The sequence below is a fragment of the Rhinoraja longicauda genome, chromosome 32, assembly GCF_053455715.1.
Source record: "Rhinoraja longicauda isolate Sanriku21f chromosome 32, sRhiLon1.1, whole genome shotgun sequence".
NCBI lineage: Eukaryota > Metazoa > Chordata > Chondrichthyes > Rajiformes > Arhynchobatidae > Rhinoraja > Rhinoraja longicauda.
In genome coordinates, this window is record NC_135984.1 from 12251879 (window position 1) to 12266237 (window position 14359).

Sequence of the window (14359 nt, forward strand, 5' to 3'; positions counted from 1 at the left end):
TTGCCAGCAATTTCTATTTTAATTCAGATTTCCATCATCTAGCACCTTTTGTTTTTGAGGTTTTGTCATGCACTGTGTATTTATTGGTCAGCTGAGTCAATGACAAATCTCCTATTGTTTAAGTTCTGGCATTTTTTATACAAGGAACCATTAAATGAGACCTCTCAAATCTGAATATGTAGCACTGCAAGAGATAATAAGGAAGGAACTGAGGAAATCGTAGTTCGTAAGCAAATTCAATGGGTTCGGTACCCAGTGATTTATGCCGCTTGGTCTGGTTGATCAGAGAATTAATGGGAGTTGAGTGAAGCACCATGGATGTTAAGCCGAGGATCATCAATACTGCTGATGGAATTCTTCCTGGTTCTTGGGTCATCTGTATCCCTCAATCAATATCACTAAAGAAATGGATTATCTGGCAGCTGTTTTCATTGTTGATAATGAATGCTTGCTACATGCACATTTTCCATATGAACTACATTGCAACAGTGGCTACAATCAAAAGTAATTCACTGGATGTAAAATGCTTTGGGACTGCCTCAGGCTGTGAAAAACATGATGGCAATGCAATTTCTTTTTTTTTAACTGTAAGGAAAGAGGATCCTAATTCAACGGAATCAAATTTACAGCAACTTAATCTTGGACTCTCATTCTTTGCTGAGCAAGGCTAGTTAATACAATAACAATCAATCAATTAGGTGGCACAGTGGCACAGCGTTGCTGCCCCACAGCACCAGAGACCCGGGTTCAATCCCGACTACGGGTGCTGTCTGCATGGAGTTTGCATGTCCACCCTGTGACCTTGTGGGTTTTCTCCGGGTGCTCTGGTTTCCTCCCACATTCCAAAGGCTTGCAAGTTTGTAGGTTAATTGGTTTCCATAAATTGTCCCCAGTGTGTAGGATAGAATTTGTGTATGGGTGATTGCAGGTTGGCACAGACTGGGTGGGCCGTAGGGCCTATTTCCATGCCGTGTTTCCAAACCAGAGAGAGAGAGAGAAGCACTCCAGATGCTGATGAAATGATGTCCCAGCCCGTTGTCACAGAGCCTTTGCTGGATGGCTATTTCAGCTCAGTTTAGTTTATTGTCACGTGTACCGAGCGAGGTACAGTGAAAAGCTTTAAAAAAAAACTCCAGTCAGGTAGCATGTTTGGAAAACATGGATGGTGTCATTTCAGGTTGGTTCCCCTTCTCCAGTCTGAAGGGTCCCGACCCCTTTTGAACCCTTTATCACAGCTGGTTGACGTTCTTTGCCGACAAGAAACTGAGTGGTTTGTTTCTCTTTGTCTCTGCAGGGAGTAGATTCCACATCACTACGTATGGAGCCTTGTACATATCTGATGTACAAAAGGAGGACGCACTGTCCACGTACAGGTGTATCACCAGGCATAAATACAGCGGAGAAACGCGGCAGAGCAATGGAGCCCGCCTCTCTGTTTCAGGTAAGGGGCGTGTCGCCACCCACTGTCACACCAACACGGTAGCGCAGCGGTAGAGTTGCTGCTTTACAGCGAATGCAGCGCCGGAGACTCAGGTTCGATCCTGACTACGGGTGCTGCACTGTAAGGAGTTTGTACGTTCTCCCCGTGACCTGCGTGGGTTTTCTCCGAGATCTTCGGTTTCCTCCCACACTCCAAAGACGTACAGGTATGTAGGTTAATTGGCTGGGTAAATGTAAAAAAATTGTCCCTAGTGTGTGTAGGATAGTGTTAATGTATGGGGATCGCTGGGCAGCACGGACTTGGTGGGCCGAAAAGGCCTGTTTCCGGCTGTATATATATGATATGATATGCTGCTCCTCCCAAATTAGCTCAGAGAGTCACGGAAATGAAAGCTCTGGAAAGTTGTGCAGAAGCTCACGGCTGTGGAACCTGGACGGTCCACTCATCTGTTCCACTCAGGTTGAGAAACTACTAGAGAAATTTGAATTGTACAACCCGACAGAAAAGTAATGGCGGAATTCGCAACTAACAAGGGGTTTGATCCAGAGAACTTTTCTGCTTGGAAAGGATCACTGGTTGAAAATAGTCAGAGGAAGAGTAAAAAGGGAAACCATTTTTTTTTTTCTGCAGGGAGAGCTTTCTTCAGAGCAGAGCAGTGGAAGTAGATTGTATATGTTGCAAAAGAGAATTTAAGACCATTAAAAGGAATACTGCTGCCTGCCTTGCCCTTCACTTTAACAGGCGCCTACATACTTTGAACTCTCACGACAGTCATTTAAAAGCATCCGACCTTCTGGACACCACTTTGCCCGCATCAACTGACTCCAATCAACTTTTGCAAGTTCTTGTCTAATGCCGTTAAAGTTGACCTTGCATCAATTTAGAATTTCAAATTGAGGACCAGTTCTGTCCTTATCCATAACAATTTATAGCCTATTGAAACTATGCCCTGCTATTTTTAATTTCGTTGTACCTGTCGCAACGACAATAAAGGATTCTACATTCTACATTCTCCAATACCCTAAGAATAGCTCAAGCTTTGCCCTTTTCCCTTGTAGGGCCATCTATATATTCCCTTAGGAAATTCACCTGAACACACTTGACAAATTCTACCCCATTTAAACCCTTGTTACTGTGGCACTCCCAGCCTATATTGAAATAGTTAAAAATCTGCTATTATTACAACTGTATTAGTGTTGCAGATTTAAGGAGCTGCAAATGCTGGCTTACAAAAAAAACCCATAAAGGACTGGAGTAACTCAGTGGGTCAGGCAGCTTCTCTGGAGAACATGGACAGGTGGCATATTGGGTCGGGACCCTTCTTCAGATTGGAGAAGGGTACCAACCTGAAATGTCACCATCTTGTTTTCCAGAAACACGACCTGACTGGAGGTTTTTTCCTCCTTTCATTATCTTCCTCAAAGGCCCCGTCTGATTATGTTCTCTTAAACCTTACACGCGCTTTCTTTTACTCTTTGACGTCTTTGGTCACTCCAAGTTCCCTTGCTTTGCCATCCGTATGCCTTTACCTTGCCTGTGATGTTGTCCCCACAGCTCCAATGACCCAAGTTCAGCTTGATCGAGATTGCTGTCTGTGCGGAGTTTGCATCTCCTCCAGTTTACCCCCTGGTCTTTTAGTTTCCTCCCAATCCCAAAGACTCAGATAGATTGGCCACTGTGGAATGGTGCTGGGCTAGGTGGGTGGCCAGAGCATTAGGGGCTGTGGAATGTTTAGATGAAGAGGGGTAAGAAGTGGCTTGTGAGACAATAGATGGCAGGGATGTAATTGGGTGAATGATAGATGTTCTCTGAGAGCCAGCTTATAATTAATGGGCCACATAGCATCCTGTACCCTTTGCTGTGGGAAGGAAATATGAGAATATGCCACAAATTTGAATGTCCTATCAATAACAGAGGAACCATGAGAAAGTTAGTGCAACTCACTCTCAAAATATTCTGGATACATTGATGACTGTGATCCTGTTCTTTTAGGAAGGAGAGGAGGAGAAATTTCTTTAGTCAGAGGGTAGAATTCTTTGCCACAGAAGGCTGTGGAGGCCAAGTCAATTTTTAAGGCAGAGATAGATAGATTCTTGATTAGTACAGGTGTCAGAGGTTATGGGGAGAAGGCAGGAGAATGGGGTTAGGAGGGAGAGATAGATCGGCCATGATTGAATGGCGGAGTAGACTTGATGGGCCAAATGGCCTAATTCTACTCCTATTCCTTATGACCTTATGATCTTATGATCTTAGCTCGATGATTCAGAATAAAGGTCACAAAGTCAAGTTGTTTCCAAACCTGGAGCTCACAAACAACTCGAATGATAGAGTCTGAAGAAGGGTCTTGACCCGAAACGTCATTAATTCTTTTTCTCCAGAGATGCTGCCTGACCCGCTGAGTTACTCCAGCAGTTTGTGTCGTATCTTCAGTGTAAACCAGCATCTGCAGTTCCTTCCTACTCAAATAATTACTTCTTGATTGGAGCGACAATGAAGACTAGAGGGCAGAACTTGTATAATGAATTAACATGCTGTATTATGTGGTGCAGAGTTGTGAAACTAACGGTTTATCTTTCTGTAACATCACGCTGAACGTTTTACAAAGTTATGAGTTATTTACAGCAGGCTAACAGGCAATTTGTTACAAATGGGCTGTGCAGGTTTCATACTCCACATAAGCTGCCTCCCACCCCTCTTTGTCCAAACCCTTCAACATTACCTCCATTCCATTCGCCGGCATGGGTTTCGGAGACACAAGGAACTGAGGATGCCCGAATCTTGAGCAAAACACAAAGTGCTGAAGCAACTCCACAGTTCAGGCAACACCTGTAGTGGGAAAGGACAGGTGACATTTCTGGTCGCGAGCGACCCTTCTTCAGACTCCGTCTTATTTCATCAGATTCTCAGCATGGGCTTATTCAGCTTCCACTCAAAGTATTCAACCCTCCTTGCTTCCACCCCTCACTGTGGTAGTAAGTTCCTTTGGGTCAGTGAATTATATTGTTCTGTGCTGGACATATTCACGATTAATATTAATGGGCGAGAGTTGGCAAGGGAAGGGTACTGAGAAATAGAAACATAGAAACATAGAAACATAGAAAATAGGTGCAGGAGTAGGCCATTCGGCCCTTCGAGCCTGCACCGCCATTCAATATGATCATGGCTGATCATCCAGCTCAGTAGCCTGTACCTGCCTTCTCTCCATACCCCCTGATCCCTTTAGCAAAAAGGGCCACATCTAACTCCCTCTTAATTATAGCCAATGAACTGGCCTCAACTACCTTCTGTGGCAGAGAATTCCGCAGACTCACCACTCTCTGTGTGAAGAAATGTTTTCTCATCTCGGTCCTAAAAGACTTCCCCCTTATCCTTAAGCTGTGACCCCTGGACTCCCCCAACATCGGGAACAATCTTCCCGCATCTAGCCTCTCCAACCCCTTAAGAATTTTATATGTTTCTATAAGATCCCCCCTCAGTCTTCTAAATTCCAGCGAGTACAGGCCCAGTCTATCCAGTCTTTCCTCATATGCAAGTCCCGCCATCCCAGGGATGATATGAATTATACTCGGCTGGTAAAAAACTCTAACTAATGGCATGCACAAATTTATGTACTTAAAGATGTATTACAGAAAAATGTATTTAAATTGGATAGGGCCCAATGGAGTGATGTATTCTCTCCACAGGTGTTCGTGTGATAAACGGGAGATTTAATATGGTTTCTTGCGATGATTTATTATCTTCTTATTATTTTTTTTCACATGGGCCATTTTCTAACAATACAATTAGAGATGGAGGTGGAGGCAGGGATGGTGGGGGAAGGTTTAGCAGAGGGACTGAATCCAACAGCAATAATGAATGATTCAGGCAGCCTTGTATTTGATGGAATGCATCACATAGATTTAGTCGGCAAGCCTTTCTTCCTACTGACTGATGGAGTCTTGGCAATTTTTTCCAAAATCAAATATTGTGATGAGTTAGAATATGGTCTGTATAATAAGGACTTAAAAAGAAAACAAATGGCGGCCATACCTGTCAGTCCTAGTAAAGTTAGAAACCCTCTCGCCCTTAGCATAGAACTCCTTGTCATCCATTTTTGCTACTCACTTAACATGGTCTCATTAAACACAGAACAATATAGCACAGAAACAGGCCCTTTGGCCCATAATGTCGATGCTTAACAATTTCCGTTTCCTAGTCCACCATATTTATAAACGTTTCACGTGCCTCTCTGCCTACACAAGGGGATGCAGCTGGTTTTTAGATTTAGATTTTAGATTTCGAGATACGGCGCAGAAACAGGCCCTTCGGCCCACCGGGTCCGCGCCGCCCAGCGATCCCCGCACATCAACACTATCCTACACCCACTAGGAACAAAATTTTTACATTTGCCCAGCCAATTAACCTACAAACCTGTACGTCTTTCGAGTGTGGGAGGAAACCGAAGATTTCGGAGAAAACCCACGCAGGTCACGGGGAGAACGTACAAACTCCGTACAGTACAGCACCCGTAGTCAGGATCGAACCTGAGTCTCCGGCGCTGTATTCGCTGTAAGGCAGCAACTCTACCGCTGCGCCACCGTGCCGCCCATGTCTAACCTAAGTCTTAGACTATGTCTAACCTAAGTCTTAAACATACTCATGCAACACAAGGACTATCTATTTGGATGTTACCAATTTCATAACATGTTTCTGATTTCAAACTTAACTTTTGAGATATTTGAGTGTTCTAGCTCTTATGGCCCAGGAAATCAAATGCTGTTGACTCTCTTCTTATTAGACATTGGTTTGTCTGACGACAAAAACTCCCCTTTTTCTGTCCTATAATTGAAATGGATGGAAAAAGAAAGGAGTTCTTCTTTGGTGATGTAACCTAATGATTTTCTTGCACATGTCCTGCCGGCACGGTGGCGTAGCGGTAGAGTTGCTGCCTTACAGCAAATGCAGCGCCTGAGACTCAGGTTCGATCCTGTCTTCGGGCGCCGTCTGTACGGAGTTTGTACGTTTTCCCCATGACCTGCGTGGGTTTTCTCCGAGATCTTTGGTTTCCTCCCACACTCCAAAGATGTATGTAGGTTAATTGGCTGGATAAAATGTAAAAATTGTTCCTAGTGTGTGTAGGATAGTGTTAATGTGCGGGGATCACTGGGCGGCGCGGACTCTGGGCCGAAGGGCCTGTTTCCGCGCTGTATCTCTAAATCTAAATTAAATCAAATGCTATAATTTACCCAGATCGTGAAACACAAAGTTCTTCCTGAGGTGGCCAAATTTGGAGTTTCCTGTTCAAGCAGTGAAATAAGCACTAATCTTATGGTAAAAAAAAAATAAAGCTGTCAGGATTATTGCTGTAATAAAAATCCAGCTCACAAAATGAATATTCAAAGCACAACCTTAATTAAAAATGTGCGTTTTACTTATGCTCAGTCACATCTCTCCTTCACCATTGAGTGATAAGAGGATGGGTAACTGAAAGATGCAGACTTGAGTTCACTGTCTACATTTCCTGGGGGCACACTGAATGGGCAAGTCTTTCCATGCAGCATGAACTGAGATCTGGAATGGATCTCGGAGAAAGATGATGGAAGCAGATTCAGTCGTTACACTCAAAAAGGAATCGTGCATCCATATGGACAAATAGCATCAAGGGTACGGGAATAATTGGGAAAGCGGAATTAAACAGAACATTGAATGGGATTCAACTATGAAGTATCTCTAGCCTGTTCTGCCATTCAATGGGATTATAGGTGATCTTTTCCCCCATTTTCCTTAATACCTAGGCTTGTTAGAAATCTATCAATTCCAGATATAAAATTAACAACTGACCAATATTGAAATGCCCTTTGTGGAAGGATGCTCCAAACTTCTATTAAGCAATGCTTGTCTCGCAGTAAGAGCTCCTCCTGAGGATATAGACTTGATAGAAACATAGAAACATAGAAACATAGAAAATAGGTGCAGGAGTAGGCCATTCGGCCCTTCGAGCCTGCTGATCATCCAGCTCAGTAGCCTGTACCTGCCTTCTCTCCATACCCCCTGATCCCTTTAGCCACAAGGGCCACATCTAACTCCCTCTTAAATATAGCCAATGAACTGGCCTCAACTACCTTCTGTGGCAGAGAATTCCACAGACTCACCACTCTCTGTGTGAAGAAATGTTTTCTCATCTCGGTCCTAAAAGACTTCCCCCTTATCGTTAAGCTGTGACCCCTGGTTCTGGACTTCCCCAACATCGGGAACAATCTTCCCGCATCTGATGATGCAGGGTCTTGGCCCAGAACATCAATATACACCTTGTGTCCTCATGGAGTCTGCTTGACCTGCTGAGTTCTTCCAGCACCCCCTTCTGTCCCAGATTCTAGCACCTGCAGTAAAGCACAGTGCTGGAGTAACTTAATGGATCAGACAACATCTTTGGAGGTGATGTTCACTGGCTGAAATCGCTGAGTTACTCCAGTACTTTATGTATTACTCAAGATTGCAGCATCTGCAGTTCCTTGTGTTTCCAGCTCCTGCAGTCTGTATTGTCTTCATCTTTACAACATGCTTGTCCAACCTTAGTCTATCATTTCACAGGGTCTTCCATCAGATGTATGCACAACCTGCACTAGTTTTAAATTCTCTGTTATTAATTACAGGTAGTTCAAGCCATGAAGTCTTTACTGCCTGGTTTCCTCTCATTACATCTTCTTTTATCGCCAATGTTATTTCATCCTTGATCGAAAGTGCGACTCATTTAATTCCCAGCCCGGTCCATTTTACATCAACATCTCTGTAACGGGCAGCATGTTATTCTCTCCCAGTTGAATTTGTGCCTTCAATTCATTCGATTCTACTCTTCAACATTGTGGGTAAATTACTAGACCAGCAATCGGAGACAAATTATTGATTTGAGATGTGGATTTAAATCCCACCATTGTGGTTGAGCAATTTAATTATGTGAATCTAAATAAGTTCAGGAGCGAAATGTAATTATTGGTGAGGTGAGATGCTGTTTGCATACCAGTGTCCTTTAGTGAAATAAATAGTCTATCCCTTTCCAGTCTAGCCCATGAAGGATGCTTGACGTTGTTGTCTCTTAGCTGTCCTTTGAAACGGCCCCACAAGCCATTCAGTTCAGGAGAAGTTAACCATGGCCAATAAATGCTGCCCTTGCCAGTGACAACAACATCATGCGAATGATGAAGTTAAAAATACACTTACATGAAGCATGTTTATTTTGGTTCACAATGCTACGCTGTTCAAAGAGACAAACATATGGGCCGCACTGAATGTTTTCTGCTGGGATGTTTTGATTATGTCAGCTGCAATGAAATATTTTGCAAAATTTTCTAACCGGTTTTAAAAACAAGAACAATCTGGAAATAACCAGCAGGTCTGTGCAAAGGGAAAACAGAACTAATGCATCGAGGGAAGAGATAGGGTGACGCACATAGTACTTTTTCCCCGGGTAGGGGAAATCAAGAACCAGAGGACATAGGTTCAAGGTGAGAGGAGAAAGGTATAATAGGAACCTGGGGGGCATCTTTTTTCACGCAGAGGGTGGTGGGTATAGAGATTGAGCTGCCAGAGGAAGTATTTAAGGCATGCACAATAACAACATTTAAAAGACATTTGGGCAGGTACATGGAATGGAAAGGTTTAGAGGAGTGTGGCCCAGGGGTGGGCAAATGGGACTGGCTTGGATGGGGCAGCTTAGTCGGCATGGACAAGTTGGGCCAAAGGGCCTGTTGTCATGCTGTATGACCCTATCACTTCATGACCTCTCATCAGAACTTAATTGCGAGGGAAATAAAAGCATGTTTTACGTTGCAGACATCGGGAAGGTGTAGAGCGACCAATGTGAATTGGCCACTTGGATCCTCAAGGTTTTGTTGGCATTTAATAAGAACAAGGCTGATCTGATGGCAACTTCAATTCCAAACATCCATCTACCCACAATAACCTTTCACCCCCACATTAGCAAATATTCCAACACTAGCCTTCCACCGCATTTTGAAGAAGAGAAGTCCAAAGATTTATGACTCTGTGAAAGAGAAGATTTCATGTTCTAACTTTTGGGAGGAAGGAATGTTAAATGCAACACAATGCTAATGTTCTCTGATGGTTCTTTAACACTGATTGCTACCACTGGCATCAATTAGTTGCACAATGGCACCCAATGGAATACTTCGGGAAGGAAACAAATTAAGGGTTAGAATTGGCATTAATAACCTTCAGCACAAGAAGTAGGTTGAATAAAGTGGAAATGAGAAAGAACGCCTAATGTTTTATGTGAAGAAGGGTTTTGTCTGAAGAAGAGTTCCGACCTGAAACGTCGCCCATCCTTTTTCTCCAGAGATTCCGCCTGACCCGCTGAGTTACTCCAGCACTTTGTGTCTATCTTTTACGTGACAGAGTGGGTCAAACCTTTGGACTATGCCATGTCTAAATTTCATCCAAGTGTGCCTCTCATTATCAGTTTATTTGTCAATCCTGTGATTTCTTTACTTTATTGCCATATTCTTTCTTTTGTTGTTTGCGGTGTCCTTTAAATCTTATCTTTTCTCCCATAATTTCCTTTCCTTCCCTTAATTTTTCTCCCTTCACTTCCTGCACCATTTCCCTTCCATTCCTCATTCCATTTTCTCCTTCCGTATTTTCCTATCATTTTTCTTTCCTTAGTGTAAGAAAATAACTGCAGATGCTGGTACAAATTGAAGGTATTTATTTCACAAAATGCTGGAGTAACTCAGCAGGTCAGGCAGCATCTCAGGAGAGAAGGAATGGGTGACGTTTCGGGTCGAGACGTTTCGGGTCGAGACGTTTCGGGTCGGGTCTGAAGAAGGGTCTCTACCCGAAACGTCCCCCATTCCTTCTCTCCTGAGATGCTGCCTGACCCGCTGAGTTACTCCAGCATTTTGCGAAATAAATCTTTCTTTCCTTCATTGCCAAGGGCACTGATGGTGATGCCACGCGAGGCTCCTTTCCAGAGTCATGGCTCAAAATCCCACATGTTCTTCCCCCACAGATCCTATGGAATCAGCGCCTACAGTCTTGGACAGTTTTCAGTCCAGAGAAGTTAAAACCAGGAAAACGTTGGAGCTTCCCTGCATCGCTTCAGGTTACCCGAACCCAATGATCCGCTGGCTGAAAGACAACAAGCCTTTGCCAGTCGACAGCAGATGGACCAAACGCATCACAGGCTTGACGATCAACAACTTGCGTGTGGAGGACAGTGGGACCTACATCTGTGAGGTGACCAACACATTTGGCTCAGCGGAGGTTAATGGAATCATTAACGTAATAGGTAAGAGCATTCTAGGTTTCCATTGAAATGCAGTGAGCTCACAAATACACCCACCAGGGTGATGAATTTTCATGGAGTACGTGCCAGCTTAAATATAATATGTACAGTAGATGCAAATGTAAATGCATGCATTAACACGTGTCTTAATGTGTTCCAGTCAACAGTAAGACTTTAAATATTTCTTTCAAACTATCCTGTTATATTTTCACAAACAAGAGCATTTTTAAGCCATATGTATAGGGCAAATTGTTTTTTTAATAGTTTGTGAAGAGTATTTATGGAATTGAGAGATACGATAGTATGGACTGAATGAAAGAGATAGGATAGTTTGGATCGAGCAAAAGGCAAGGTGTTGGAGTAACCCAGGCAGCATTGCTGGAGGAGATGAATGGGGGTGTTTCGGGTCAGGACCCTTCTTCAGAGCCTACCCGAAAACGCCACTTATCCATTCCTTCCCAAAATGCTGCCTTGCTCATTGAGTTACTCCAGCACTTTTGTTTTGCTCAAGATTCCAGCATCCATGGTCCCTTGTATCACCATAAAATAGATACAGGTGCTTCCTGCGATTGAAAGGGACAGGACATGGGAACATAAAGATAAGGTTAAAGAAAGAAAAGCCTTGCATTCCTGCAGCAATGTTGACATATGTTTAAGGGCATAGTGGTGGCACGGTAGTTCATGCGTTTGCTGCATATCTCCCCAGTGACCCCGGCTATGTGCTGCTGAAGCAGAGGCCATTGTTACCATTAAAGCATAGCTGAAAGAAATAGTCAGTGGCAAATGGTGGGGTCGTGGTGCTGTTGCTTCGCTGGTGCTGGAGTTAATGCAACGGGACAGAGGAACATGATGTTCGGACACTTGCTTAGGTGGAAGATCGCCACAGATCGATCTACAGTGAACATGGTGAGAGTTGGTTGGGTTGCAAGACTAGCTTCAAACCATAAATTTCTGAATGACAATAAAATGTTTCAAGGATAGTGGACATAGAACATAGAACAGTAGAGTACAGGAACAGGCCCTTCTGCCCGCAACATCCATCCTGAACATGATGCCAGTTGAAACTAATGTCCTCTCCCTGTACGTGTTCTATATCGACTCCATTCCCTGCATATCCTTGTGCCTATCCAAAAGACCTGAGATGCCACTATTGTACCTGGCCCCACCACCACTCCTGGCACCCACCATACTCGTGTAAAGACACCTACCCTGCAAATCTCCATAAGCTCTGCTCCTCCCACTTTACAGCTATGCTATTTACTCTTTGACATCTCAACCCTGGGGAAAAGGTTCTGGCTGTCTACCATATCTATGCCTCTCATAATTTTCCATACTTCTATCAGGTCAGAGCAGATAAGCGCTGGATGCATTTTGCTGACCTCTGCTTGCTTCAAAAGGCAAACCTACAATACATTGGGAATGGAGAGACATGGATCATGTGCAGGCATCATGTTCCGCAGGGGCACTGTGGGCCGAAGGGCCTGCCCCTGTGCTGTTCTGCTCTATTTAGTTTAGTTTAGAAATACAGCGTGGAAGCAGGCCCTTCGGTCCATCGAGTCCGCGCCGACCAGCGATCCCCGCACACTAGCGCTATCCTACACACACTAGGGACAGTTTACAATTATACCAAGACAATTAACCTATAAACCTGTACGTCTTTGAAGTGTGGGAGGAAACTAGAGATCCCGGAGAAAACCCACGCAGGTCACGGGGAGAACGTACAAACTCCATACAGACAAGCACCCATAGTCAGGATCGAACCCGGGTCTCTGGTGCTGTAAGGCAGCAACTCTACCAATGAACCACCGTGCGACCCCAATGTTCTATTGAATATTGGCCATACCACCATTCATGACCCCCAACAACAACCTGTGGCCTATTTCTGAAGTGCCGTTGAGTCTAACACCTGCATGACTCTAGTCTAAGGGACCCAACAAGTGTTTGTTTAAAGTATCTGTTTCTACACTGGCAGGCACTCCTCTCTCAGCCCTGGAAACATCTGTTTTTTGTTCTTCCCCTTTCAATTACGTTAGACAGTCAAAGAAAGGAAGGAGGAATTAATCCATCTGAAGTGTGTTTTCCCTTGGCCGGAGGTGGTTGAAGCATTTCCACTCTGAGCTTCGTACTAAAAAAAACAGACATTTGGATGGCCTGAATCCAATGGTTTCTTTCACCAAATGTCTACTCGCCAGCCTTTCTCTGTCACCACTCTAGTCCCTGTAATTCTGCCTCTCTTTGTCACAGTGTTGTATATTTCTAAAACCTGTTTTTGTCCAGGGTGTCTATTTTGATGTTTTGATGGCAGTGAAGTTGGTGCAAGTCAAGTCTTTCTTGAGATGCGGCCAAGATCATCGAGTCAGCGCTGATCTGTAGGGAGTGGTGAACAGGAAATATAAGAAAATAACTGCAGATGCTGGTACAAATCGAAGGTATTTATTCACAAAATGCTGGAGTAACTCAGCAGGTCAGGCACCATCTCAGGAGAGAAGGAATGGGTGACGTTTCGGGTCGAGAAGAAGAAGGGTCTCGACCTGAAACATCACCCATTCCTTCTTTCCTGAGATGCTGCCTGACCTGCTGAGTTACTCCAGCATTTTGTGAATAAATACCTTCGGTGAACAGGAAAGGTTAGTTCCTTTGGGAGGTCCAGAGTTAGATCACAAGTGCCCTTTTGTTCCTGAGATTTGGGCATTTGCCGCGGGAGGGAGGGGTCGATACCACAAATAAGAGCAACTGGCAAACTCTGGTGTAGGATCTCATTATCATTTTTCACTTGACATCTGTGCAAGAAGTGGTAAAAGATTGCAGGAAGAAGGGAAAGGTTGAGCGATACTCACATGTGAGATGGAAGAGTTATAGCTAGATTCATGGTGCTATAGAGCATGGAAACAGTCACTTTGATCCAACTTGCCCATGCCATCCAAGTTGTCTTCCTGAATTAGTCCCATTTGCCCCATATTCCTCTGAACCTCTCTTTCCATGTACTTGTGAAACTGTCTTTTAAACGTTGTAGTTGTACCCATCTCTCCCACTTTGGCAGCTCGTTCCATACAGCCACCATTCTCTGCATGTGAAACATGCCTCCCAGACCCCCTTTAAATCTTTTCCCTTTCACCTTCAGCGAATGTTCTCCAGTTTTAAACTCCCCTTGGAACCACTTACAATCCATCTGAGTTACTACAGCATTTTGTGCCTTTTTTTGCAGTTCCTTGTTTCTGCAATCTTTCATGTCTATGCCTTTCATTATTTTATAAACTTTTATATGATCCCCTGAGCTCTGGGGAAAACAGTCCTAGCTTATCCAGTCGCTCCTTACACCTCATCTTCCAGTCCTGGAAACATCCTTGAGAATCTTCCCTGCATCCTCTTGAGCTTAGCCACATCCTTCCCGTAGTCTGATGAAGAGACGTGCACACAGTATTCCAGGTGCAGTCTCATCAATGTTTTGTAACATGGCATCTCAACCCTAGTACTCAATGCCCCATCTGATGAAGGCACGCACGGCAACCTCCCACCTTTACTCTATCAGTTCAACAGGAGAGTGGAGTGACCAGTTGCTGGAGCAGAATACAATGCAATGTGGATAAGATAAATGTTTAAGTAAATCTTGCTTAATATTTCATGTTCACAAACGTGTT

At 44.0% G+C, this 14359-nt stretch overlaps 1 protein-coding gene across 3 annotated transcripts in view; it reads left to right on the forward strand.

Moving 5' to 3' along the window:
- dscaml1 (Down syndrome cell adhesion molecule like 1) overlaps positions 1-14359 on the forward strand; it is a 494811-nt gene that overhangs the window by 295706 nt on the left and 184746 nt on the right. For all 3 annotated transcript variants that reach the window (XM_078426581.1, XM_078426582.1, XM_078426583.1), the window contains 2 exons: positions 1295-1441; positions 10446-10724. In XM_078426581.1, coding sequence (XP_078282707.1) covers positions 1295-1441; positions 10446-10724 — 426 coding nt within the window. The remainder of the gene's footprint in view (positions 1-1294; positions 1442-10445; positions 10725-14359) is intronic.